The sequence below is a fragment of the Engraulis encrasicolus genome, chromosome 9 (assembly GCF_034702125.1).
Source record: "Engraulis encrasicolus isolate BLACKSEA-1 chromosome 9, IST_EnEncr_1.0, whole genome shotgun sequence".
Classification (NCBI taxonomy): Eukaryota; Metazoa; Chordata; class Actinopteri; order Clupeiformes; family Engraulidae; genus Engraulis; species Engraulis encrasicolus.
The window spans coordinates 30876222-30903721 of NC_085865.1; the positions used below are offsets into that span (position 1 = coordinate 30876222).

A 27500-nucleotide genomic window follows, 5' to 3' on the forward strand; every position below is an offset into this window, starting at 1 on the left:
TACGGCCCTGTCTCCCTCAATCTCTCATGCCTTCCTGTCCCTCTCTATCCCTCTATATCAGTGGTTTGCAACCTTTTTTGAACGAACGCCCCCTGGGCCTCATCATAAGCCTCCCACAGCCCACTTGACCTCATGATAAGCCTGTCAACGCCTCCCTAACTATTAAAAAAAGAAATAGACTAATACCCCCCAATAGCAACTTAGCACCGCCCCCTCTCAGTTGTATCTTTCTCAACTCCCCCTAGGACTCCCCAGCTGTAGAGCCCCCGTCGAGAAACACTGCTCTATATCGATGTGTCATTCTCACATCCACCGCTTCTTGCTCTCCCTCTCCCTCTCCCATACCTCTCTTTCTGTCTCCCTCTCCATCTCCCTCTCCCTCTACCTCTACCTCTCTTTCTGTCTCCCTCTCCCTCTCCCTCTCTTTCTGTCTTCCTCCTGCCTGTCTTCCTCTCCCTTTTCATTTCCTTTTTCTTTTCCTCTTCCTCTCTCTCTTTTTTTTCTTGTTCCCTCTCCCTCCTCCCGTCTTCCTGTCTTGCTCTTGCTCCTGCTCCTGCTCCTGCCTGTCAGCGTTGACCAGAGCCTGTACAGTGCTGGGCTGCTCTTCTGTTAGAACCGGCCACGGAGCGCTCGGCAACCATGCTAGCGCCTGGCTGTGGCTGAGGCTGTGACGGCTGCTGACACAGCCCGAGATTACCCATCAGGCCCAGAGAGAGAGAGAGAGAGAGAGAGAGAGAGAGAGAGAGAGAGAGAGAGAGACTGAGAGACTGAGAGACTGAGAGACTGAGAGAGATGGAATGTGTGTAAATGTGTGTGTGGGGTGGTGGGGTGGGGGTCGAGAGAGAATGAGGGAGAGCAAGGGCGACCGAGAGAAGGAGAGAGCAAAGAAAGAGAAAGAGAGCGAGTGAGAGAGAGAGAGACAGAGTGGAGATATACGTGGCACCACACGCACTGCATAATGCATGAACCAGAGAGAGGGTTGGAGACAGGCAAGTAGAGAGAGTGGGAAAAAAGAGATGGAGAGAGTTAGAGAGATGGAGAGATAGAACCAAAACAGGTGGAGGGGAATAAAGAGGAATGGACAGGGAAGAGAGGAAACAAAAAGTAAAGAGAGGAAGGGGTGGTGAAAAAGGAGAACGCAGAGACAGGAATAAGTTTCAGCGCTCTATTTTTTGCAAGACCTCTCCTTAATTAGAAGTGAAATTAATCCTCCTGTCTAAGTAAAGAAAATCAATCTCAATTTGTCTCCCTCTGCCTCTTTGTCTCTTGTTCCCCATCGCTCTCTTATCCCCAAAACTGTCTCATCCTTTCAATATCTGTCGTCTCTGCCCCCTTCCTTCCTCTCTGTTCCTCTATATGTCTCTCTTTCTCTCGCTCTCACTCTCTTTCGTAACCTTTCTTCTTCTCCTCCTCCTCCTAAAATGCCTCAACCTTTCAATAACTGTCGTCTCTACATCCTCCTTCCATTTTGTTCCTCTTTTTTTAATGTCTCTCTATCTCTTACTCCTATTCCGTTTGTCTCCAAAACTGTCCCAAACGCTCTATAAATATCTTATCTTCATGCTTCTTTCTTTCGTCTCTTCTCTGAGCTTCTCTTTCTCCCTTTTCCCGCCTACTCTTCCTAAACTGTCTCAACATTTCAATATCTGTTTTCTCTACCTTTCACCTTTCTTTCTGCTCCTCTCTCTTTCTTACTGTTCCTCTCCTTCTCCCTCTCTCTCTCTCTCTCTCCCTCCCTCTCTCTCTCTCTCTCTCTCTCTCTCTCTCTCTCTCTCTCTCTCTCTCTCTCTCTCTCTCTCTCTCTCACTCCCTCCCTCTCTCTCTCTCTGGTTCCTTATCCCTAAATCCAAATTGCCCCCATTTTTCAATGTCTTCTCTACCTCCCTCTTTCTTCTCTATCTCCCTTTCCTATCCTTCGCGCATTCCAAAACTTTTCAATACATATCTTCCCTTCTCCCCTGTTTCCTTCATTAGGGGCCAAGCAGCGAAGCTGGCGAAGGCCCCTAATGTTTTAGCTGGTATTCTTATTAGGGGCCAAGCAGCGAAGCTGGCGAAGGCCCCTACTGTTTTAGCTGGTATTCTTATTATGTCACCTTTCCTCTCCTTAGCAAGTCTATGGCAGCCCATAGAACCGTACGTAGGAAAATGCTGTAAATCGGCACAGACATTCGGGCCCGGCTCAGCATTACCCACAGCAATTTATAGGTCCCCAGCCCCAACGCTCTAGCGCCACCAACAGGTCAAAGTTGCAGGTACATTTCTGCTTGTAACTTTTGAACCGCTGGGCCAATTTTCATAAACTTGGTATCCCTGGAATCCTTGGGCCAAGACGAATCCAACGCACGCTATGACGTCATTTTCCGCCAGGATAGTTTTCCCGCCATTTTGAATTTTGTAAAATTCAATAAAAATGCTATTTTTCCCGCAATTTTTGACCAATTCGCCCGTAACTTGGTATATAGTATCTCTGGACTGAGCTACACATGGGGTCTCAAGGAATATTAGATATCTTTTATCGTTTTGCCGTGACAGCCAATCAAAATTGTCGTAAAAGTGGTGAAACAGGAAGTGAGGTCATATCTCAGCAACCGTTCGTTGAATTAGGTTGGGATTTTGTACACACATATTAGTCCATCCCATGACCTACCACAAAAAAAATCAGAACCCCAGATCAAACTCTGTAGCGCCACCAGCAGGTCAAAATTTGATCTACATTTTTGCCTCTAGCTTTTAAACCATATGCACGATGTAAAATATAGTATTATCACTAGAATCCTTGGGCCAAGTCGAATTCAACGCACTATATGAAGTTATGTCAACGCAGAATGGAAATGCCGCCATTTTGAATTTTGTAAAATTCACTGTAAGTCTATGGTAGCCCATAGAACCATACACAGAAAAATGCTGTAAATTGGCACACATATTTGAGGCAGCACCAACATTACCCACAGCGAGTTATAGGTCCCCAGCTTCAATACTCTAGCGCCACCAGCAGGTGAAAGTCGCAGGTACATTTCTGCTTGTAACTTTTGAACCGCTGGGCCAATTTTCATAAACCTGGTATCCCTGGAATCCTTAGGCCAAGACGAATCCAACGCACCCTATGACGTCATTTTCTGCCTGAATAGTTTTCCCGCCATTTTGAATTTTGTAAAATTCAATAAAAATGCTATTTTTCCCGCAATGTTTGACCATTTCGCCCGAAATTCGGTATTTTGTATCTCTGTACTGAGGTTTGTATGGGGTCTCAAGGAATATTTGATATCTTTTATCGTTTTGCCGTGACAGCCAATCAAAATTGTTGTAAAAGTGGCAAAACAAGAAGTGAGGTCATATCTCAGCAACCCTTTGTCGGTTTCGGCTAGGATTTTTCACACACATAGATGTCCATCCTATGACCTACTGAAAAAAAATTCAAACCCCCAGCTCAAACTCTGTAGCGCCACCAACAGGTCAATATTTTAGCTACACTTTTGCCTGTAGTTTTAAACCATGTGCACAATGTAAAATATATTATTATCACTAGAATCCTTGGGCCAAGCCGAATCCAACGCACTATATAACGTTATGTAAACGCAGAAGGATAATTCCGCCATTTTGAATTTTGTTAAATTCAATAAAATGCTACTTGTCACACAATTTTTGTCAGAATGACCAGCAAAAAGGTACACATCATCTTCAGACTGATAGGCATTAGGGTATCCAAAGAATTTTTGATACCTCTTATCGTTTGGAGGTGACAGCCAATCAAAATTGTCGTAAAAGTGGCAAAACAGGAAGTGAGGTCATATCTCAGCAACCGTTTCTCAGATTCTACTGGTTTTTTTTGCACACACACTAGTCCATCCCATGCCTTCCCCCCCAAAAAATCGGATCCCTAGCTCAAACACTCTAGCGCCACCAACAGGTAACAGGAAGTGAGCTCATATCTCGGCAGCCTTTTAACAGACTCAAGCTTAACTTGGTTCACATGATCACACTCCCCTTCAAGGAATGCACACCAACATTGGCGAGATTTGGGCCAAAGGGGGCGCTGTAGTTCCTTCTGTTGCCGTGGCGACTCTGGCAAGTTTACTGCTTGGCCCCGCATTGCTGCTTGCAGCTATATTTAGGGGCCAAGCAGCGAAGCTGGCGAAGGCCCCTATAGAGTTAGTAGGTTTTCTTCATTATTATTATTCTCTAGTCACCATTCCTCTCCCTCTGCAAGTCTATGGCAGCCCATAGAACCGTGCGTAGGAAAATGCTGTAAATCGGCACACACATTCGGGCCCAACTCAGCATTACCCACAGCGAGTTATAGGTCCCCAGCCCCAATACTCTAGCGCCACCAGCAGGTGAAAGTCGCAGGTACATTTCTGCTTGTAACTTTTGAACCGCTGGGCCGATTTTTATAAACTTGGCATCCCTGGAATCCTTGGGCCAAGACGAATCCAACGCACCCTATGACGTCATTTTCCGCCAGGATAGTTTTCCCGCCATTTTGGATTTTGTAAAATTCAATAAAAATGCTATTTTTTCGGCAATTTTTGACCAATTCACCCGAAATTCGGTATATAGTATCTCTGTACTGAGCTACACATGGGGTCTTCAGGAATATTGGATATCTTTTATCGTTTAGCCGTGAGAGCCAATCAAAATTGTCGTAAACGTGGCGGAACAGGAAGTGAGGTCATATCTCAGCAACCGTTTGTCGAATTGGGCAGGGATTTTGTACACACATAGTAGTCCATCCCATGACCTACCACAAAAAAAATCAAATCCCCAGCTCAAACTCTGTAGCGCCACCAGCAGGTCAAAATTTTAGCTACATTTTTGCCTGTAGCTTTTAAACCATATGCACGATGTAAAATATATTATTATCACTAGAATCCTTGGGCCAAGCCGAATTCAACGCACTATATGAAGTTATGTCAACGCTGAAGGGAAATTCCGCCATTTTGAATTTTGTAAAATTCACTGTAAGTCTATGGTAGCCCATAGAACCATACATAGAAAAATGCTGTAAATTGGCACACATATTTGAGGCAGCATCAACATTACCCACAGCGAGTTATAGGTCCCCAGCCCCAATACTCTAGCGCCACCAGCAGGTGAAAGTCGCAGGTACATTTCTGCTTGTAACTTTTGAACCGCTGAATCAATTTTCATAAACCTGGTATCCCTGGAATCATTGGGCCAAGATGAATCCAACGCACCATATGACGTCTTTTCTGCCTGGATAGTTTGCTGCCATTTTGAATTTTGTAAAATTCAATAAAAATGCTATTTTTCCCGCAATTTTTGACCAATTCGCCCGAAATTTGGTATATTGTATCTCTGTACTGAGGTTTGTATGGGGTCTCAAGAAATATTAGATATCTTTTATCGTTTAGCCGTGACGGCCAATCAAAATTGTAGTAAAAGTAGCAAAACAGGAAGTGAGGTCATATCTCAGCAACCCTTTATCGGTTTTGGTTAGGATTTTTCACACACATAGATGTCCATCTTATGACCTACGGGAAAAAAAATCAGACCCCCAGCTCAAACTCTGTAGCGCCACCAACAGGTCAACATTTTAGCTACATTTTTGCCTGTAGCTTTTAAACCATGTGCACAATGTAAAATGTATTATTATCACTAGAATCCTTGGGCCAAGCCGACTCCAACGCACTATATAACGTTATGTAAACACAGAAGGGAAATTCCGCCATTTTGAATTTTGTAAAATTCAATAAAATGCTACTTGTCACACATTTTTTGTCAGAATGACCAGCAAAAAGGTACACATCATCTTCAGACTGATAGGCATTAGGGTATCCAAAGAATTTTTGATACCTCTTATCGTTTGGAGGTGATAGCCAGTTAAAATTGTCGTAAAAGTGGCAAAAGAAGAAGTGAGGTCATATCTCAGCAACCGTTTGTCAGATTCTTTTAGCTATTTTTTGCACACATACTAGTCAATCCCATGACCTCCCACATAAAAAAATCCAGATTCCCAGCTCAAACTCTCTAGCGCCACCAACAGGTAACAGGAAGTGAGCTTATATTTGTCAGCCCTTTAAGGGATTCAAAATAAACTTGGTTCATGTGAGCACACTCCCCTCCAAGGAATGCACACCAACATTGGCGAGATTTGGGCCAAAGGGGGCGCTGCAGTTCCTTCTGTTGCCGTGGCGACTTTGGCAAGTTTACTGCTTGGCCCCGCATTGCTGCTTGCAGCTATATTTATTATTAGGGGCCAAGCAGCGAAGCTGGCGAAGGCCCCTACTGTTTTAGCTGGTATTCTTATTATTATTATGTCACCTCTTTCCTCTCCTTAGCAAGTCTATGGCAGCCCATAGAACCGTAGGCAGGAAAATGCTGTAAATCGGCACACACATTCGGGCCAGTCTCAGCATTACCCACAGCGATTTACAGGTCCCCAGCCCCAACACTCTAGCGCCACCATCAGGTCAAAGTTGCAGGTACATTTCTGCTTGTAACTTTTGAACCGCTGGGCCAATTTTCATAAACTTGGTATCCCTGGAATCCTTGGGCCAAGACGAATCCAACGCACCCTATGACGTCATTTTCCGCCAGGATAGTTTTCCCGCCATTTTGAATTTTGTAAAATTCAATAAAAATGCTATTTTTTCGGCAATTTTTGACCAATTCACCCGAAATTCGGTATATAGTATCTCTGGACTGAGCTACACATGGGGTTTTCAGGAATATTGGATATCTTATATCTTTAAGCCGTGAGAGCCAATCAAAATTGTCGTAAACGTGGCGAAACAGGAAGTGAGGTCATATCTCAGCAACCGTTTGTCGAATTGGGCAGGGATTTTGTACACACATAGTAGTCCATCCCATGACCTACCACAAAAAAAATCAGATCCCCAGCTCAAACTCTGTAGCGCCACCAGCAGGTCAAAATTTTAGCTACATTTTTGCCTGTAGCTTTTGAACCGTACTCCCAATTTTCAAAATATTGGTACACAGGTCATCTTCACACTATGCTGCACCCAGGTATGGATTTTCGTAACGATTGAAAAAACTATCAGCTCTCAGCAGCCATTCAAAATTGTGGAAAGAATGGAGGGATTTTTCTCATCTCTCTGTCCCCTTTGCCAACGGCACCTGCGCACGTTCACTGACACCATTCTCGGCAGGGGGTCTCTGGACACACAAGAGACGAGAGCTTAGGTGTGTGCGTAGTCTGCTATTGCTCTAGTGTCAACCAAAGCCCCACTGCCCCAGCCCCTGCACATACCCCCCCCACCCCCACCCCACACACACAGACAGAGGGAGAGGGAGAGGGAGAGGGAGGGGGAGAGGGAGAGAGAGGGAAGGAGGGAGGGAGAGAGAGAGAGAGAGACCATTGTTGTTCTCTGGATCCTCTGTCTCTCACACACACACACACACACACACACACACACACACACACACACACACACACACACACACACACACACACACACACACACACACACACACACACACACACACACTTACTTCTATGTACACCAATTCCTCAGACCAGTCTCTCAAAAGGCTGGCCAACATTACATTGCAGCCTATAGGATTCTTATGTTTAGGATTTCAAGGACATATCTATTTTCAGTAGGCTCCCGATTCTTTTCCATAATATTGTATGTCATATAAACAATTTTACTAAATAGAATGATCACAGAGGATTATAATTGCTGTCCAAAAAGCAAGCCTCTCAAGTATAGAAATGACTTGCTGATATTTTATAGACTAATTTGAGAGGGAATGGAAATGTGTTACTCAATATAAATCAAGGGCAGCACAGGCCCTGCCATGGCCAACCGGTAGGGCACTCGTCTATCATGCGGCTGACCCGGGTTTGATTCCCAGCCCAGGTCCTTTGCCTACCCTCCCCGTCTCTCTCCCCATTTTCCCCTCCAAGGAATGCACCCCAACATTGGCGAGATTTGGGCCAAAGGGGGCGCTGCAGTTCCTTCTGTTGCCATGGCGACTTTGGCAAGTTTACTGCTTGGCCCCGCATTGCTGCTTGCAGCTATATTTAGGGGCCAAGCAGCGAAGCTGGCGAAGGCCCCTATAGTGTTAACTGGTATTCTTATTATTACGTTGACTTCTTTCCTCTCCTTAGCAAGTCTATGGCAGCCCATAGAACCGTAGGTAGGAAAATGCTGTAAATCGGCACACACATTCGGGCTAGGCTCAGCATTACCCACAGCAATTTATAGGACCCCAGCCCCATTACTCTAGCGCCACCAGCAGGTCAAAGTTGCAGGTACATTTCTGCTTGTAACTTTTGAACCGCTGGGCCAATTTTCATAAACTTGGTATCCCTGGAATCCTTGGGCCAAGACGAATCCAACGCACACTATGACGTCATTTTCCGCCAGGATAGTTTTCCCGCCATTTTGAAATTTGTAAAATTCAATAAAAATGCTATTTTTCCCGCAATTTTTGACCAATTCGCCCGAAACTTGGTATATAGTATCTCTGGACTGAGCTACACATGGGGTCTCAATGAATATTGGATATCTTTTATCGTTTAGCCGTGACAGCCAATCAAAATTTTCGTAAAAGTGGCAAAACAGGAAGTGAGGTCATATCTCAGCAACCGTTTGTCGAATTAGGCTAGGATTTTTTACACCCACAGAAGTCCATCCCATGACCCACCACAAAGAAAATCATATCCCCAGCTCAAACTCTGTAGCGCCACCAACAGTTCAATTTTTTAGCTACATTTTTGCCTGTAGCTTTTACACCGTATGCCTAATTTTGAAAATAATACTATCACTAGAATCCTTGGGCCTAGCCGAATCCAACGCACTATATGACTTCATGTCAACAGGAAGAAAAAAGTCCGCCATTTTGAATTTTGTGAAATTCAATAAAAATGCTACTTGTCCCACAATTTTGGTCAGAATGCCCTACAAAAGGGTACACTTCATCTTGGGACTGATATGCTTTAGGTTATTCAAAGAATTTTGGACACCTCTTGTCATTTGCCAGTGACAGCCAATCAAAATTGTCATAAAGGTGGCAAAACAGGAAGTGAGGTCATATCTCAGCAACCGTTAGTCAATTTCTGTTAGGATTTTTTGCACACATTCTAGTCCATCCCATGACCTCCCACAAAAAAATCCAGACCCCAAGCTCAAACTCTCTAGCGTCACCAACAGGTAACAGGAAGTGAGCTCATATCTCGGCAGCTCTTCAACGGATTCAAACTAAACTTGGTTTACGTGATCACACTCCCCTCCAAGGACTGCACACCAACATTGGCGAGATTTGGACCAAAGGGGGCGCTGCAGTTCCTTCTGTTTCCGTGGCGACTCTGGCAAGTTTACTGCTTGGCCCCGCATTGCTGCTTGCAGCTATATTTAGGGGCCAAGCAGCGAAGCTGGCGAAGGTCCCTACTGTTTTAGCTGGTGTTCTTATTATTATTATGTCACCTCTTTCCTCTCCTTAGCAAGTCTATGGCAGCCCATAGAACCGTAGGTAGGAAAATACTGTAAATCAGCACACACATTCGGGCCCGGCTCAGCATTACCCACAGCAATTTATAGGGCCCCACCCCAAACCCGCTAGCGCCACCAGCAGGTCAAAGTTGCAGGTACATTTTTGCTTGTAACTTTTGAACCGCTGGGCCAATTTTCATAAACTTGGTATCCCTGGAATCCTTGAGTCAAGACGAATCCAACGCACCCTATGACGTCATTTTCCGCCAGGATAGTTTTCCAGCCATTTTGAATTTTGTAAAATTCAATAAAAATGTTAATTTTCCCGCAATTTTTGACCAATTCGTCCGAAACTCTGTATATAGCATCTCTGGACTGAGCTACACATGGGGTCTCAAGGAATATTGGATATCTTTTATCGTTTAGCTGTGACAGCCAATCAAAATTGTCGTAAAAGTGGCAAAACAGGAAGTGAGGTCATATCTCAGCAACCGTTTGTCGAATTATGCTGGGAGTTTGTACATACATAGTAGTCCATCCCATGACCTACCACAAAAAAAATCAGATCCCCAGCTCAAACTCTGTAGCGCCACCAACAGGTCAAAGTTTTAGCTACATTTTTGCCTGTAGCTTTTGAACCGTACTTCCAATTTTCAAAATATTGGTACACAGGTCATCTTCACACTATGTTGCACCCAGGTATGGATTTTCGTAACGATTGAAAAAACTATCAGCTCACAGCAACCATTCAAAATTGTGGAAAGAATGGAGGGATTTTTTCTCATCTCTCTGTCCCCTCTGGCACCGGCTGCGCACGTTCACTGACACCATTCTCGGCAGGGGGCCTGGACACACAAGAGACGAGAGCTTATGTGTGTGCATAGTTCTGCTATTGCTTTAAAGTGTCAACCAAAGCCCCACTGCCCCAGCCCCTGCAGTCTCTGTTCAAACTAAACTTGGTTCACATGATCACCAAGATTGCACACCAACATTGGTGAGATTTGGCCTAAAGGGGGCGCTGCAGTTAATTTTGTTGCAGTGGCGACTTGGGCAAGTTTACTGCTTGGCCCCGCATTGCTGCTTGCAGCTATATTTATTATTATGTCACCTCTTTCCTCTCCTTAGCAAGTCTATGGCAGCCCATAGAACCGTAGGTAGGAAAATGCTGTAAATTGGCACACACATTAGGGACAGTCTCAGCATTACCCACAGCGATTTATAGGTCCCCAGTCCCAACGCTCTAGCGCCACCAGCAGGTCAAAGTTGCAGGTACATTTCTGCTTGTAACTTTTGAACTGCTGGGCCAATTTTCATAAACTTGGTATCCCTGGAATCCTTGAGCCAAGACGAATCCAACGCACCATATGACGTCATTTTCCGCCAGGATAGTTTTCCCGCCATTTTGAATTTTGTAAAATTCAATAAAAATGCTATTTTTCCCACAATTTTTGACCAATTCGCCCGAAACTTGGTATATAGTATCTCTGGACTGAGCTACACATGGGGTCTTAAGGAATATTGGATATCTTTTATCGTTTATTCGTGACAGCCAATCAAAGTTGATGTAAAAGTGGCAAAACAGGAAGTGAGGTCATATCTCAGCAACCGTTTGTCGAATTAGGCTAGGATTTTTTACTCACATAGTAGTCCATCCCATGACCTACCACAAAGAAAATTATACCCCCAGCTCAAACTCTGTAGCGCCACCAACAGGTCAACTTTTTAGCTACATTTTTGCCTGTAGCTTTTACACCGTATGCCTAATTTTGAAAATAATACTTTCACTAGAATCCTTGGGTCAAGCCGAATCAAACGCACTATATGACTTCATGTCAACCGGAAGAAAAATTTCCGCCATTTTGAATTTTGTGAAATTCAATAAAAATGCTACTTGTCCCACAATTTTGGTCAGAATGCCCTACAAAAGGGTACACTTCATCTTGGCACTGATTTGCTTTAGGGTATTCAAAGAATTTTTGATACCTCTTATCGTTTGAGGGTGACAGCCAATCAAAATTGTGGTAAAAGTGGTGAAACAGGAAGTGAGGTCATACCTCAGCAATCGTTTGTCAAATTCTGTTAGGATTTTTTGCACACATACTAATCCATCCCATGACCTCCCACAAAAAAATCCAGACCCCAAGCTCAAACTCTCTAGCGCCACCTACAGGTAACAGGAAGTGAGCTCATATCTCGGCAGCTCTTCAACGGATTCAAACTAAACTTGGTTCATGTGATCACACTCCCCTCCGAGGAATGCACACCAACATTGCCAACATTTTGGGCCAAAGGGGGCGCTGCAGCTCCTTTTGTTGCCGTGGCGACTTTGGCAACTTTACTGCTTGGCCCCGCATTGCTGCTTGCAGCTATATTTCTTTCTGTTTCTCCCTGTCTCCAATGTCTTCCCCATTCCTCTCTTATCCTTCCCATAATGTTGCAACTTTTCTGCCTCCACCATTCTTTCTGTTCCTCTCTGTATCTCTCTCTGGTTCCCCAAGCCCATCTTCCCTCCCAAACTGTCTCATTCTTTCCATACCTGTCTTGTCTAACTTATTTCGGTTCTGGTTTTTCTCTATTTCTCTTGCGGCCTAATCATACTTGTTTTCCAAAACTATGTGCTTGTTTTCCATCTCTATCTCAAACTTTCAGTGTCTGTCTGTCTTTCCTTACCCATGATTAATGTTGCCTTTTGTTGTTTATTTCTCTCTCTCTCTCTCTCTCTCTCTCTCTCTCTCTCTCTCTCTCTCTCTCTCCCCACAGTGAGTGTGGTGCTGAAGGAGAGGAGAAGCAAGGACAGCATCACGCTGGCTTGGCATGGCCCGGACTCCTCGGAGGGGAGCGTGCTGGAGTACGAGGTCACCTACTACGAAAAGGTCAGTCTTCTTCTGCTCCATGACGTGTCAGAGGCAAATGAAACACCCACTGTTCCTCCAACTCAATCTCTCAGCATTTCCCTCTTTCCATCACTGCATTTCTCTCTCTCTCTTTCTCTCTCTTTCTCTCTCTCTCTCTATCTCTCTCTCTCTCTCTCTCTCTCTCTCTCTATCTCTCTCTCTCTCTCTCTCTCTCTAGTTATATTTCTCACACATTTCTCTCTTCCATCTCTCCCTCTCTATCTGTCTCTTCTGTAAACGCTCCCTATATTTATCTCTCCATCTCCATCTCTCTCTCTCTCTCTCCCTCTCTCTCTATCTCTGTCTCTCTCATCTTCATCTCCATCTCTCTCTCTGTCTCTCTTTCTCTCTCTCTCTCTCTCTCCATCTCTGTCTGCCTGTGAGTAGGTCATGTCTTCTCTCCGTGACGTGTCGGAGCCTAATGGAACACCATTATTCCTTACTTGACCCCTCTGCCCTTCCTGTTTGCAGGGCTCTCCTAATTGGCCGTGAGCCAGCATGGCCTAGTATTTCATCACACCTTGGGGAATTCCTTGTTTATGCCGAGGAGGCCAGGAGTTTTTACTGTGTGTGTGTGTGTGTGTGTGTGTGTGTGTGCGTGCGTGCGTGCGTGCGTGCGTGCGTGCGTGCGTGCGTGCGTGCGTGCGTGCGTGCGTGCGTGTGTGTGTGTTTTAGGGAATAAATATGAAGACTTAAGGTCTTTATGTTTATGTGTGAAAGGGAGAGTGAAGATGTGGACAGATAACTGGGGCTGGGTGTGTAGATATGTCTAAATATGTGTGTACGTGCGTGCCTGCGTGCCTGCGTGCCTGCGTGCCTGCGTGCCTGCGTGCCTGCGTGCCTGCGTATGTGATGAGTGTGTGTCTTGAGGGTTCATTACTATCTACCTGTGCTCAAGCAAATCTGTATTTGCTAAAATAGAGCACGCACCACCACCCTCTCACTCATGGCTGCATGAGCCGAGCCAGAGAGGTCCACAGCCCGAGAGCCATCTTTAATTTTCATGAAACATGATTAAATGATGTTCTCGTTCATTTTTCATTACCCCGTGTCGGCTACCGGCAACGTCATGACTCCTTGCCTGTAATGACCAACTGCCGGGCTGGCTAAATGTGTAGCGTAGCAGCAGTGTGGAGTACTCCTTCATTAACCGCCAAAGCCAGGGCTGGGCTGGGGGAGAGATAGGGCCGGGCACTTTTGGCTTTAAGGGCCCCCTCATAATTAGTGGCGCAGAACGGACTTTTTTACATTTCTGAAAATAGGGGCCCACAAGGGTGCGAGGCCCACCGGGAAATGCCCGCTATGCCAGATGGCCAGTCCAGCCCTGGCCAAAGCGAAGCTCACGCATATTTGCCTGAACCCTCCTGCTGCATCATTAGACACTTTTTTTTCACAGCTCCCAAATACCGTGCCGTCTTTCATCAGTCAAACATAAGTTTTTATGTCTTTCTTTTTTTTCAATCATGTTCTTATTATTCTCAGCCTTTTACTAAGGGGACCTTCACAGTTGTTGTAGCCTAATTACAGAGTGGAGTGGAGGTTTTTGGATGGAGGCTTTTGGGTTGAGGAGTGTTGATGAAGGGATGTGGTATGGGTTAATGATGAACAAGATTATTTTTAATATATATATTTATACGTATATATAGTATATTTGAACCTGTTATGGGGGTTCAACACAGGTATGCCGATAGTGAAACAGAGTGGCTGTACACATAGAGCACAACAGTAGAGGGTTGGGGATAAGGGAGCTGTTTGGTTCGTGGTGGTAAGAGGAAAGGGGGAGGGGGAATTCATTATTTATGTTATTATTTTATATAATGTTTTAACCTGTTAAGGGGGCACAGCACAGTTCAGCCAGTGGCAGTGCAGAGGGGCAGCAGTGCAGGTCGGTAGACAGGTGGGGGGATGGAGGGATGAGGGGTTGTTTGGTTGCTGAGGGGAGGGAGAGAGAGGGGGAGCTGGGAGGGTTAATGATGATTATGATGTATGCGCAATATTATGAAGTCTCTGGGCTGGGGATGGAGAGTAGATTGGGGTGTATGGCCACAGATGGTGTGGATTGGCAGGGGCTGCTGTGCTGCTGGGAGTGCGGCCTGTTTGATGTCGGCCATTTGGCTCGGTCCCCCTCGCGAAGCCCCAAGCCTGCAAAACACCTCCATTTTTCTTGCGCGCGCAGCGTATACACATGCCTGGCTTGAGTGCTCCCCTGACAATGACAGGAGGCTGATACAGGCATTGAAATGCGTCACTCATGCAGACAGCATGCCACGGCAATGAAAAGAGGAGAATAAAAATAAACATATTGGACAGATAAACATAAATAATGAATGTATTCAGGTGAGAGGCTCCATGCCTCATGTCTCATACACACGCTCCAGCGTGCTCACCCCATCCACCTCCATTTGTCTCTCTCGTGCGTGTATACACGCCTGGCTTGAGTGACCCCCTGACTATGAGAGGGGGTGATGGATATACACAAGGAGGAGATAGAGGCATTGAAAATCTCCAGTCATGCAGATGGCATGCAATGAAAATGAAAAGATGAGAAAGATGAATATAAACACTGAAGTGATAAACATAAAGCCAAATGTAGTCAGGTGAGGGAGGACAATACGCGTTCATGTCTTTATTTCTACGACTTAATCATTTCGTATCATCAAATTTTGTCATATCTAAATGCAACAACCTGGCATACAAATTCAAATGTTCAAAATAGAGGAAGCAGTGCACTGGACTGTGCAAACTACTCATGGCTCATTGACCTGCAACAGGAACACTGGCCACAACATCTATTTCACAGGACATAACTTTTTAACGCCCGCCCGTCACCGAGAGAAGCTAAGCAGCCTTGGCCTTCTTTCTCCATTACACTAGATGGTGTTCAATAGCCCGATCGTGATAGGACACACATTTGGGGACAAATTGCCTCCTGTTCGGAAAAAGGGGGGAAAAAAGACGACATGAGCGGTCAGCGTTTTCCATTGTCGTTATTTAGCTCCTTCAACCGCCATTCATCAGCTATCCGCACCGCCGTAGTGATTAGCCATAATAGCATTAGCATGTCACGATAAAGCAAAGGTGCTTGAGCGAGCACTAAAGAAGGCCGAGGCCGGACTAGCCCGACAAAACCCACCGGCCGGCCGCCCGGCCGTTGAAGCCAATTGTTAATCAGTGATGGATTGTAAGGCCAATCATTGGAATTTGTCCGCTCAACACTTGTTTGATCGAATGTGATGGGCCTGATGGATGAGGAAAGCTAGTCAATAACATGCCCTCGTCCCTATTCAGAGCTGCCTTTAATCCTTGGTCAGGGGAGAGTAATGTATATTGACCACCCCTCAACACTCCCCCCCCACCCCTTCAAGCCCCTCCTCTTTGCTAACCTGGGTCTCTTTTTTTCCCAGCACACATTGTTCTAAAAGTAATGGCGCTCATTCAGAGGAGAGCTGGCACACCACTTACGCCAATTCGAAAGTCAATACGTTTAATGCATAGTAGAGAACAAAAGTGCAAACTGTTACTACTTTCCACGTTCAGACCATCATCAGGGATGATGGTTTGGCTAAATTCCTGGATTAATTGCTGTAACATATTGTATGCCCATTCAGTTTTAAAGTTAACAAACATGCATCCGATCCCAACCTTTACTCAAAGTTATTGAATGCATAAATGCTGTCATGGAAGTGTTTAAGAAACAAAACAAAAAAAATCTGACCTTATGATCTCTGTTTTTCTCTTTCTCTACTCTCTACTCTTTTCTCTTTCTCGACTCAGAATCAGCGAGACCAGAACTACACGGTGCTGAAGACCAAGGCCAACGTGATGACCGTGGACGGCCTCAAGCCCGGAACGACCTACGTGTTCCGCGTGCGCGCCCGTACCGAGGGTGGCCATGGCAACTATGGTGGCGAGATTGAGCTGGAGACGAGTCACGAGGGTGAGCATCATTGTAAAATAAGCAATGAATGGGTTAGGTTAGAGCAGGAATTAATTCGTCAGGAGTAAGTTCTATGCATGATCCAGCGGGAATTTGCCTCACTGTTGGACAGCCGGAGCTGGGGTACACTGCAGCTAAAACATGATATTTTATTCAGTGCAAACACATTTTCATTTCAGTCATCTCGAAATGCCACTTGTCACTTGGTTGCATTTCAAAAAAAAGAACAAAAAAACCCAAAAACCAAAATCAGTGGTTCTCAACCTTTTTTGAAGAAACGCCCCCCTGGACCTCATCCTGAGCCTCCCTATTAATTAATGCATGTTCAGCACCAATAACGTTTCAGGTGGATGTGCGTGTTTTTGCATTTTAATTTTCCTATGAGCGTCAGTGCACCAGCACATCACTACAGTGTCCAGAGAATCATCTGTACCCTCCGCCAACCAATCCAATCTTCGGTTCAATCCCCCCCTTGATCCTCTCCCTCATCTCCAGGGCGACATGCTGCCGTTCTCTGTTTCAGCGTGTCTTATCTCTCTGCCCCCTGCCTAAGTCAGCCTCAACCTAGCCTTTTGTCTTTGGAATCAGGTGTGCATGGGATGAGTAAATCCTCTTTTATGTGTGTGAATCTCTCTCTCTCTCTCTCTCTCTCTCTCTCTCTCTCTCTCTCTCTCTCTCTCTCTCTCTCTCTCTCTCTCTCTCTGTATGTGTGAATTCTGCTAAGCCCACAGGCACTGCTATTCAGGTGTCATTAAAAATCCTCAATTGTTTGTTCTCCATCTTTCCTTCTCTCTCTCTCTCTCTCTCTCTCTCTCTCTCTCTCTCTCTCTCTCTATCTCTCTCTCTCTCTCTCTCTCTCTCTCTCTCTCTCTCTCTCTCTCTCTCTCTCTCTCACGCACACACACACACACACACACACACACACACACACACACACACACACACACACACACACACACACACACACACACACACACACACACACACACGCTGTTCAGACCGTCGGCCAAGCAATTAATGCCAAGCCTTAGCATGCCTCTCCACCTTCATTGTGTCCCCCGCACAACAGCTAGAAAAGTAATAAGCCCCTCAACAAGGACTCTGCTTTCATGCGACTGCCTTCAGATACCTACATATTCATATTCATATTCATATTCATATTCATATTCATGCCCTTTATTTATTTGTTGGCCTCTTAAAGGGGGGCATCTGATTAGATGTGGAGTGGCGGTTTTCTTTTCCTCATTAAAAAGCTGTCTGTGTCTGGATGAGTGATACCTCAAGAAAAAGGGTAGATTTGATCTCCAGACCAGGCGACACACATTTCTGACACTGTGAAGCATTAATGGAGGGGGGGGGGGTCTTTTATCTTGGCAGACGGTTCAATTACGAGAGAGAGACAGAGAGAGAGAGAGAGAGAGAGAGAGAGAGAGAGAGAGAGAGAGAGAGAGAGAAAGAGAGCGAGAGAGGTGCGTCTGGATGAATTGTCAACCCACCGCTGATCTATTTGCAGATTGTTTGAAGTTGTAAACATCTAGCTTGGCTTTCTTCTCTGCTGCCTTTGTGCACATTTTCCCCAACTCTGCTCCAGACCTCCACTGATACTCTGCCGTACACGACAATGCAAAACTCACATCATACTTTCATTAAAACTGAATGGTGTTTGGTTGGATTGGAATGGCTAACAATGCTTATAAAGTAGAGCCAAAAATAATTTGTCATGCAATTGTTTTCATTCAATGTTATTCATATCGCCCTGTCAACAATGTACGTACAGTACATCAAATGCATAGCACTGATCTCAAGAAATGCTGATGTGAGAAATATATATTTGACAGTTCCTCTATAGCCGTAATTTATAACTGTTTTAAAAGTCTCCAAGTTGTACTTCCACCCTATTCCACTCGGGGCATTTAGCATGGCCGTATTCATACTCTCATTGTCTTGTAGTTCTGGTTATGCTGCCTCCATAGCTGTGAATCATTTAGCACGACCAATCAGAAATAAACAAAAAAGAAAATAGTCATGGTGCCGCCCTTGTAACCATGGCTAACAAGGTGGATAAGCTCATAAAATTTGTCGCAGTGCATCTACGACTTCGGTTTCTAATGTGACTGAATTCTACCCATGTTGTAATCGTCCACATGTAGCATCTGTTTCTAATCAGAGTCTTCTTTTTCTTCTTAATCTTCTTCCTCTTCCTCTTCTTCTTCTTCTTTCTCTTCTTCTTCTTCTTCTTCTTCTTCTTCTTCTTCTTCTTCTTCTTCTTCTTCTTCTTCTTCTTCTTCTTCTTCTTCTTCTTCTTCTTCTTCTTCTTCTTCTTCTTCTTCTTCTTCTTCTTCTTCTTCTCCAGACATGCTGGCTGTGGGCGACCCTAATCAGTCCACCATCTTGGCTGCCTCTGTTGCCGGGGGCCTCGTTCTGCTGGTGCTGCTGGTGACATGCTTTGTCGTCAGCGGAAGGTGAGTGGAAGCTCTCCTCCTCCTTCTCCACACACACCCGCTGCTGCCGTGTGTTTCTGCAGATGAAGAGTTCAGATGCAAAACCCCCTGAAAGTGCCTTTTCAGAAAATAATCTTAATTCATTTTTATTTAATACAAAGCTATCAAATTTGCACATTTTTATTTTATTTTATTGTAATATAACTATTTATATGTATTATCAAGTACATGAATGTAAACCAAACCAACAACAGGGTTCTCTAAAAATATAGAAGTGCAGGTCTTCAGAAATGGAGTTAGGGTTTTTTGCATCTGAACTCTTCAGATATTCTCTGATCCACCTCCATTATACAGCAAACTAATACCTTGTCTGTAAAAGCCACAATTTGATTATCAGGTATGGTTGCAACCCCTAGGGGCATTGCACCTTTACTCCTCATTATTAGTGTAGACATCTTGATCTGTTATGACATGCCTCCTGATACAAATTAACTGTTATGCAATGACCAAGTTGTAATGTATTCCTAAATGCTCTGAGTAATGTTGTAGCAGTGTAGTGCTAGTATTTAAGTACGGCACTACACATGAAGAGTTCAGATGCAAAAGTGCCTTTTCAAAAAATAATCTTAATTCATTTTTAATTTAATACAAAGCTATTAAATTGCATATTTTTTTATTTTATTTATGTAATATAACTATTTATATGTATTATCAAGTACATGAATGTAAACCAAACCAACAACAGGGTTCTCTAAAAATATAGAAGTGCAGATCTTCAGAAATGGAGTTAGGGGTTTTTGCATCTGAACTCTTCACTTGCAATCACTAAGTAGGGGACATGGAGAGGCAGATATTTGTCTTCATGAATTGACTTGCTAATATAATGGCTCTAACCAGCCAAATCCTGGAACTCCTGGTGGCTAGATGGAGGAATGTGTATGGGGCAACACAAAAAACGCTCTGACCTTTGCCGATGGCATGGACGTCTGAACTTTGGATTCTGTCACATTCTCCAGATTATGGGAACATGGAGTTGTGTAGTATAACAAGAGAAAGTGAGGAGGTATCACCTTAATTATTAATTTCAATGGAAAATGCTAGGCTAGTGATGTCAGACAATATGAAGTGATGGTGAAAAGTAAGACGTCTCAACATGGAGTTGCACGGGGCTTATTCTCACGAGCATGGTGCTTAGACGATTGATTGTCACATTATTGATGGACATGAATTACAGCTGAAAACACTTTATTGAGGAAGCTTTTTGATGTTTACTGAATGGACTCTGGCATAGTTAAAGTCAGACACCTCTCTATGAGTATGAGAATGAATTCATACAATTTCTAGAAAAATAATCTGGTAAATATCTTACTAAGTAACCAAATCCTGGTGGGAAAGCAGGTCAGGGTATAGCAGTGTCCAAGGGCCCACTTACTGACCTTTATGACATGATTGATGAGACCACGTGATTGCTGGTCTGATCTTTGGATTCTGTGTCCTCCCAATCTTCGGAGTAAGAAATATCTTAAGTTGGTACAAGCTTAACGCATTTGACTCAGGCGAAGCATCTACAGTATGTGTGTGTCGCGCGTGTGTGTGTGTGTGTGTGTGTGTGTGTGTGTGTGTGTGTGTGTGTGTGTGTGTGTGTGTGTGTGTGTGTGTGTGTGTGTGTGTGTGTGTGTGTGTGTGTGTGTGTGTGTGTGTGTGTGTGTGTGTGTGTGTGTGTTTCCATGTTGGGAGGGCATCTCTTGGCTCAGCAGTATGGATTGTGGGATTTGCCGAGGTGCGGCGCTGTGATAAGTCGTTATGTAGGTCGGTCGGGGCTGAATGATGTGCCTTCGTCAATAAAACAATTTCCCCCTCATCCAATTAACCTCAACCAGGATACTGAGGGAAAAAAGCTGACACGAGGAATCAGTAGGTGTGTGCGTCTGAGTGTGTGTGTGTGTGTGTGTCTGTGTGTGTGTGTGTGTGTGTGTGTGTGTGTGTGTGTGTGTGTGTGTGTGTGTGTGTGTGTGTGTGTGTGTGTGTGTGTGTGTGTGTGTGTGTGTGTGTGTGTGTGTGTGTGTACATGTTTGTCAGTGTGCGTTGTGGGGAGATGTAATGATAGCGGCAGCACATTCAAACCAGCATATGAGAACCAGGCATCCAATAGAGTATATTAGCATGGCTCATAATTTATTTACACGCTGATCTCAGAAGGAGGATGTTCAACATTGAAAATCAGATGCATGGGAGTGATGTGTTTGTGTATGTGTGCGTGTGCGGCGCGTGCAAGTGTGTGTGTTTGTGTGTACATTTCTATGTGCCGAGTGCCGAGGTGTGTTTGCATGTAACCGCACACAATGAGTTCCTCCAGAAAGCCTGTGGGAGCTGTTTATTTTTTTTCTTTGTCTGCCACACAAGATGAAAGCGTATAGCACTCGAAAGCGGAGGGGGAGAGAAAAAAAGCAGAAAAGACGCTTAAAAGTGGCACGAGGAAGCGAAAGAGCAGCGCGCTGGGTAAAAGGAAGAGAGGTCAGCGTGTAGCAACAGATGATGAAAGACAAGGGCTCGAGTGGCGGAGTAGGCTCAGATGTGGAGAGAGCACGACTGAAAGCAGCGAGGCAACAATAGAGACCAGGGCTGAACTGGGCTGAAAAATCAGGCTGGGCATTTTTTTTTTTAGCTAAGACCGTTCCACCATAGCCTGGCGACGGCATGCTATGTGCTCCACCCAAAGATTTTGCCTCTGCACATAGTCAGGCGAAACCCTCCTAGCTCGGTTCGCTCACTGTTTAGCCAATCAGCTAACAGTTGAGAGTGGGGATGCAGAACTCATCCGCGAAGTCTGTTACTGATTGGTTAAGGTAACACTATTCGCACTTTTGTTTTGTTATTTGTATGCTTTTGCGACCCTGTCACAGAGACAACAATCGGCTTTCACCCAGGCTAGGTCCGCCAGGCATTGAAAGAGACAATGCAGCCTTTGACCAAATTTTATGAATCTATTATGAGCTTTTTATTGACCCTAATGGCCAAATTGCTTCATTAATATCTGTCTATCTCGAAGAGGCCTGCTGTAGCTGCATAAGGACTGATACCATTAAGAGGAAGGCTAGGCTAAAATCATCAACAGTCCACCGGGCAAATGCCCTGTATGCCCCATGGCCAATCCAGCTACAATGGCGCCGGCTCTTAGGTGCTCTATAGGCTCTTAGTTATCCGGCTGATGCTGGAGCAAAAAGGGTTAAGAGGCTATTGTATTGCGTCCCAGGGTTCTGCTAACAAGGGTACTGCAGCGCATGGATTGGTCTATGTATGTTGTACGTGCGGTTCAGCCCATGGATTGGTCTATGTATGTTGTACGTGCAGTACAGCGCATGGATTGGTGTATGTATGTTGTACGTGCACTCTGTGGTGTATCCATAGACCCCTGACTGTCTTGTTTTCAAGCATAGTTTTTTCTTCATCGATCCATCGTAGATACAGTATTTATTGTTATTACATGTAATAGCTGTGTCATATTGATGGAAAGGAGATAGGAATGTAGCCTCTGCTGTGTAGATACATAATGCACCTCCCCCCCCCCCCCGCCTGTGATTTCTGGTTTTTATTTATTTATTTTCATTTATGTATGTATTTATTCTTCATTTATACAGTAGCCAGGCTTGCCACATTGAAACTAATGGTCTCTTCTGCCAGGGAGTCATGTAGATTGCAATGTTGGACCTGACACTGTGAATTTCACTGTGACAATGCTTTGGCGATTGAGCGAATGCCTGTGGAATTCTGACAAAAGTGAAAGGCAAATTCAAACAGTTTCTCATCATATGTATGTTGTCCTTTGGATGTCACAAAGCTTGCTCTACCCAACCTTTGTCTTTAGCTCTTTCGCCCTTTCCCAGCAGAATTGCAGTGTGTGTGTGTGTGTGTGTGTGTGTGTGTGTGTGTGTGTGTGTGTGTGTGTGTGTGTGTGTGTGTGTGTGTGTGTGTGTGTGTGTGTGTGTGGTTGTGTGTGTGTGTGTGTGTGTGTGTGTGTGTGTGTGTGTGTGTGTGTGTGTGTGTGTGTGTGTGTGTGTGTGTGTGTGTGTGTGTGTGTGTGTGTGTGTGTGTGTGTGTGGTTGTGTGTGGCCAGTTCAGCTTGCCTGTGTGGCGAAGAAGCGGGAAAGGGTTCCCTCGGACTACAGAATACTAGAGCTGACAGTTCTAGGTCATTAATTCCAGATTCGCTGGCTTACACAAACTTTCGCCCTGGAAAAAGAAGTAGTCCGATTTGCCACTTGGCATGTCAACTGTATGAGCGCTTTAACTGCTCCTTACAGTCTCAGAAACATGGTGGATTGTTTCCTATGTGGTAAATCTATTGCGCGGTTCCCCAAATCTTTCTGTCTTGAAATGATTGAATGCCATGGTAATGGGTATGTTAGTGGCAATTTGTGCCAATGTGGGTGGACTTTTTTCCAAGGCACTTTCAAGACTAGTCATTCTCAAGTGGACAGCAAATGAAGGATTTCACTGTAGAAACTAGTTCCACAAATGACAGAAAGCATAAACTTCAAATTCAATGGACTTTAATTCAACATGGACTTCAAAGAAGCTGCAGCAGCAACAGCTGCTGTGAAAAACATTGATATATCATATCCTGGAAAAAAAACACTGTGATTGCAGTATTTAGATAATTGAAGAAAATGACAGTGTTGACTTTAGTCAGTCTTACATAATATTTGTATTCCATTCAAGGGCAACGAATAAACATTCTGAATTCTCAACATGAAATGTGTTTTGATGTCTCAAAAAGGAGAAACACATTTAGCTCAAAGCCGGATTTCATCAGTACCGACGGGGCTGTCAATGCATCTTGTCAGCTGATTTCATCACCACCAATGTCATATGCACTGACGTGTCCTTAAACACATGCTCTACGTGTCATAATGTCTTTGGGATGAGATGAAGGCACTCACCACTGCGGCAGGCAACATGTGACAGCCTGTGTCAGTCCTTGACTGGGGACTCAGGAAGAGCAATTCAATTTGACCAAAACAGGGACACATCATGTCAGAGCCAAAAATAAAATAAAAAAAAGAAAGAAAAAAACCTGTTCAGATGGCCATTTGTAATGGAGCGTGGAACTGCTGCGGACAGCATTCCCAAGCATGTGCTGGGCAGTCGTGGCCAGGAGCAAAACTTGGCCAGCTCTCAGGACTGGGCAGGCAGACAGGCAGCCATGATTGGGCTCTGATGATGCCAACAGATGGCAGGCTGCTTGTCACTCTACCGATTTATCTTATTTTTTTCCTTTCTTTTTCTTTTTTCTCCTCTTTTTTTTCAAGCTTCATCGCTCCATCTTCTTTCTCTCCGTCTCTCTCACCTTCCTTCCTTAGAAAGCAATTAAAATCAGGGCACTGTGTTGCACTAATTAGCCTTGGTCGTCTCCGCGGTGACCGCCTTGCCAGCTTTGCCCAAACTGGCCCTCTCGCCTCGCCGCAGACGTAGTAGTGCATCATTTGCAATTCTTAAAAAGCAGATTAGTGGCCAAGATATTCATGCTTGTTGTAATGAGGCAATTTTGCCCAATCTCCATGTATTTTGGTTGGCTTGCTTCCAAGCGTTCCAGTTTCATTGTTGAAGTTTGTAGGAATATTGCAGTAACAAACTGGCGGAAAAAAAATGCAAAATAGGACCGCACCTGCCTACATGAAACAAGGGCAGTCATGGGTAAGCGGTTAGATCGTCAGACTTGCAGCCCAAAGGTTGCCGGTTGGACTCCCAGGGCGCCAGGTTGGTGGTCAACCAGTGCTCTCCCCCATCCTCCTCCATGACTGAGATACCCTGAGCATGGTACCGTCCCACCGCACTGCTCCCCAGGGGTGCCATTGAGGGCAGCCCCTTTTCACGGGTGAAGCATAAATGCAATTTTGTTGTGTGCAGTGTGCAGTGAACACTTGTGTGCTGTGGAGTGCTGTGTCATAATGACAATGGGAGTTGGAGTTTCCCAATGGGCTTTCTTGTTTCTTTTCTTTGGAAATGTGTTTGTTGGCTCAGAAATGACAGTAGGCTACATACCACCATGGAGAACCTATTAAGCCTGACACATACATGCATATGAGCGCTGCGTGACTGTGAATATGTTGGTGATTGTGTGAGAGTAATTGATTTTGTTTCATGTATGTTAATTTATTCTATGCAGTCTTTTTTTCTTCAATCTAACAACTAAATCCACTAAATGACCATGGATAAATCAACACCAGCTGTTTGGTGATCCAAAAGTCCAATTGAAATGGATGGTGCCATTTAGCCATACCTGCTAAGAGCAAGATGAAACCCCTTGGTTTGTTTAAACAATGGATGTCCTCCTTTTTTAATAATGGGCTCACCTAGTGAGCACAATCAAGCAAGCACGCTCTCAACATCAACATTACCATGCCAACAACATACAGTATATGCCGACTGCGCTTTCACCCCTGCGGCAAGGTGCCCTGATTAATTATAACCCAAACAGCCGGATTGCAGCTCACTTAGGCAATGTCACACATGCAATGGTGGTGGACCACACAGTGGACCTTTTCCTCACAAGTAGGGTTGCCAGATGTGACAGTTACAGCCCAGAAAATCCTCACAAACCAAATCCCACCCCAAATTTGAACTAAATTCTACTGATTTCTATGGGCATAAATATACAGAAAAATCCACCCCATACCCTTTTTTTACCCACATATGGTCGTCCATAAAAAGCTGAATTTGCCAACTAATTTAAACCAATCTGGCAACACGGTACAAAAGTGTCCAATCAGTGGCCTGGAGTCAGGTGCCATTAGCGTACACAGCCGCGCTGCTCCTGAAGACAGATGGCGGTGTCCTGTGAAGGTGCTGTCATCACCACTCGCTCTTTTGCACTGTGGGCGCCGCGTGTGGAGGCTCGCTAATGATGGCAGACGCAGACGCAGGCTGCTGGGACCAGGGATGTATGGATGGATGTGTGCGTGTGTCTGTCTGTCCAGAAAAGTGTTAACATCAAGCTGAAGTGTGTGTGTGTGGGGGGGGGTTAAAAGTGGTTAAGGATCCTCCAGCAGTATTGAGCTTGAAATTCACCACCCATGTGAAACCACACGCGCGCACACACACACACACACACACACACACACACACACACACACACACACACACACACACACACACACACACACACACACGACACACAGATTGAGAGAGCGAGAGAGAGAGATGGAGGGAAGGGAAGGGAAGGGAGTCATTTTTCCTTCTTTCAATTAGTGTAATGAATGCTGACTGCAGGTTTTAAGTTGATGTTTTTAAAACAGCTTGAGGGGGGCGTGGGATTTATTGCTCCCCAGGCCTCATCACGTCCCTCTTTAATAATTACCCAAAAGCCAGTAAATCCATTTCTCATCATCCCCATCCACAGACACAGACAAAGACACAGCCACAGACACACACACACACACACACACACACACACACACACACACACACACACACACACACACACACACACACACACACACACACACACACACACACACACACACACATGTAGATGCAGCAGGCATCAGTCTCCAGGGACATTTTTGTCTCCATCACTTTGACACACTCCCTTCTTTCTTTCTTTCTTTCTTTCTTTCTTTCTTTCTTTCTTTCTTTCTTTCTTTCTTTCTTTCTTTCTTTCTTTCTTTCTTTCTTTCTTTCTTTCTGTTTCTCTCCCTCCCTCTCTCTCATCTTGCCTCTATTCTTACTTCAATAGTCTGTTTCTTCTACTGTATGCATGCCGCGTCTTCTACTGTATGCATGCCGCATCAGCGTCTCACTAACAAGAGCTCTCTAGCTCTGTGCATTATTCCTGTATGACAGTCAGTGCCTCAATGAAGTGATAAACCTTGTTAAATAAAAAAGAAGAAAACCTCTCTTTAAATAGACATCACTGCTTATCCTGAGTAGGCGGCTGCCTACCCGTCCTTTCAGAGTGTAAGATCTGTTTTCTGTAAATATCTCTCCTCGGCTACATATAGCCAGCATAAATATTGCATGCATTGTTGTACATTACACATTACAGAAGAGAGCTGCGGTAGGGAATATGACTCGTAGCTGCTCGGCAGAGTGCACGTTTTAAGACTGAAACCGGTAAATAATGCATTTGAAGCCATATTGCTTAACGTGACGTGTGAACCTCCTCATAAATCACAGCAGTTATTGCTGTATGGCACACGATTACTTATTTATAGGAGTAATTATTCCTAATGATTTCACATCGGGTTTCTAAAGATGTTTTATGGATGCGGGCTTCTGAAAAGTGGTGCTTAAAAAGTCCGGATAACGCGTAGATACTGTGTTCAGCTGATTTTCGATGATCTTTGGCTGGTAATAAGACGAGTGGTCTCCTGCGGTGGCTAAGGGCTTGTTAGATGTTTATCTCCTATGCTTGGAGACCTTGGAGCAAACTCTTCGGAATGAGATCACAACCAGGGCCGCTGACAGCTTTGGCTGGGCCCGGGACAAAGTCATCTGAAAGGCCCCCCTTACTCTTTGCACGCAATTGAAAGAGGATCCAATTCTGCCACCCCCTTCTGCCTAGACCTGGGACAATTGACCCCTTTGTCCCCCCTTGTCGGCTTCCCTGATCACAACGATTAAAGAGATGACTTCTTCTTTCACTGTGTGTTCGGTCTACCTGCGCAGCTACAGACTTGCGTAGATAGCGTGAGTTGGCATGACGCTAGATGCAAATCAGCTGTGAATCATACGGATATTTTATTACTTCCGGTACTTTCCGTGAGTATGCCCAGGGAGACGTCATGTTCTGAGAAATTAGAGGACAAAA

At 44.7% G+C, this 27500-nt stretch overlaps 1 protein-coding gene across 2 annotated transcripts in view; it reads left to right on the forward strand.

Annotated features, from left to right (window-relative positions):
• The window catches only part of ek1 (eph-like kinase 1), a 156569-nt gene that overhangs the window by 66328 nt on the left and 62741 nt on the right, over window positions 1-27500 (forward strand). For both annotated transcript variants that reach the window (XR_010036144.1, XM_063206911.1), the window contains exons 6-8: window positions 12180-12292; window positions 16088-16250; window positions 18604-18712. Coding sequence is in view for 1 of the 2 variants with exons in the window: in XM_063206911.1 (XP_063062981.1) it covers window positions 12180-12292; window positions 16088-16250; window positions 18604-18712 (385 nt within the window). In the remaining variant the exon portion in view is untranslated. The remainder of the gene's footprint in view (window positions 1-12179; window positions 12293-16087; window positions 16251-18603; window positions 18713-27500) is intronic.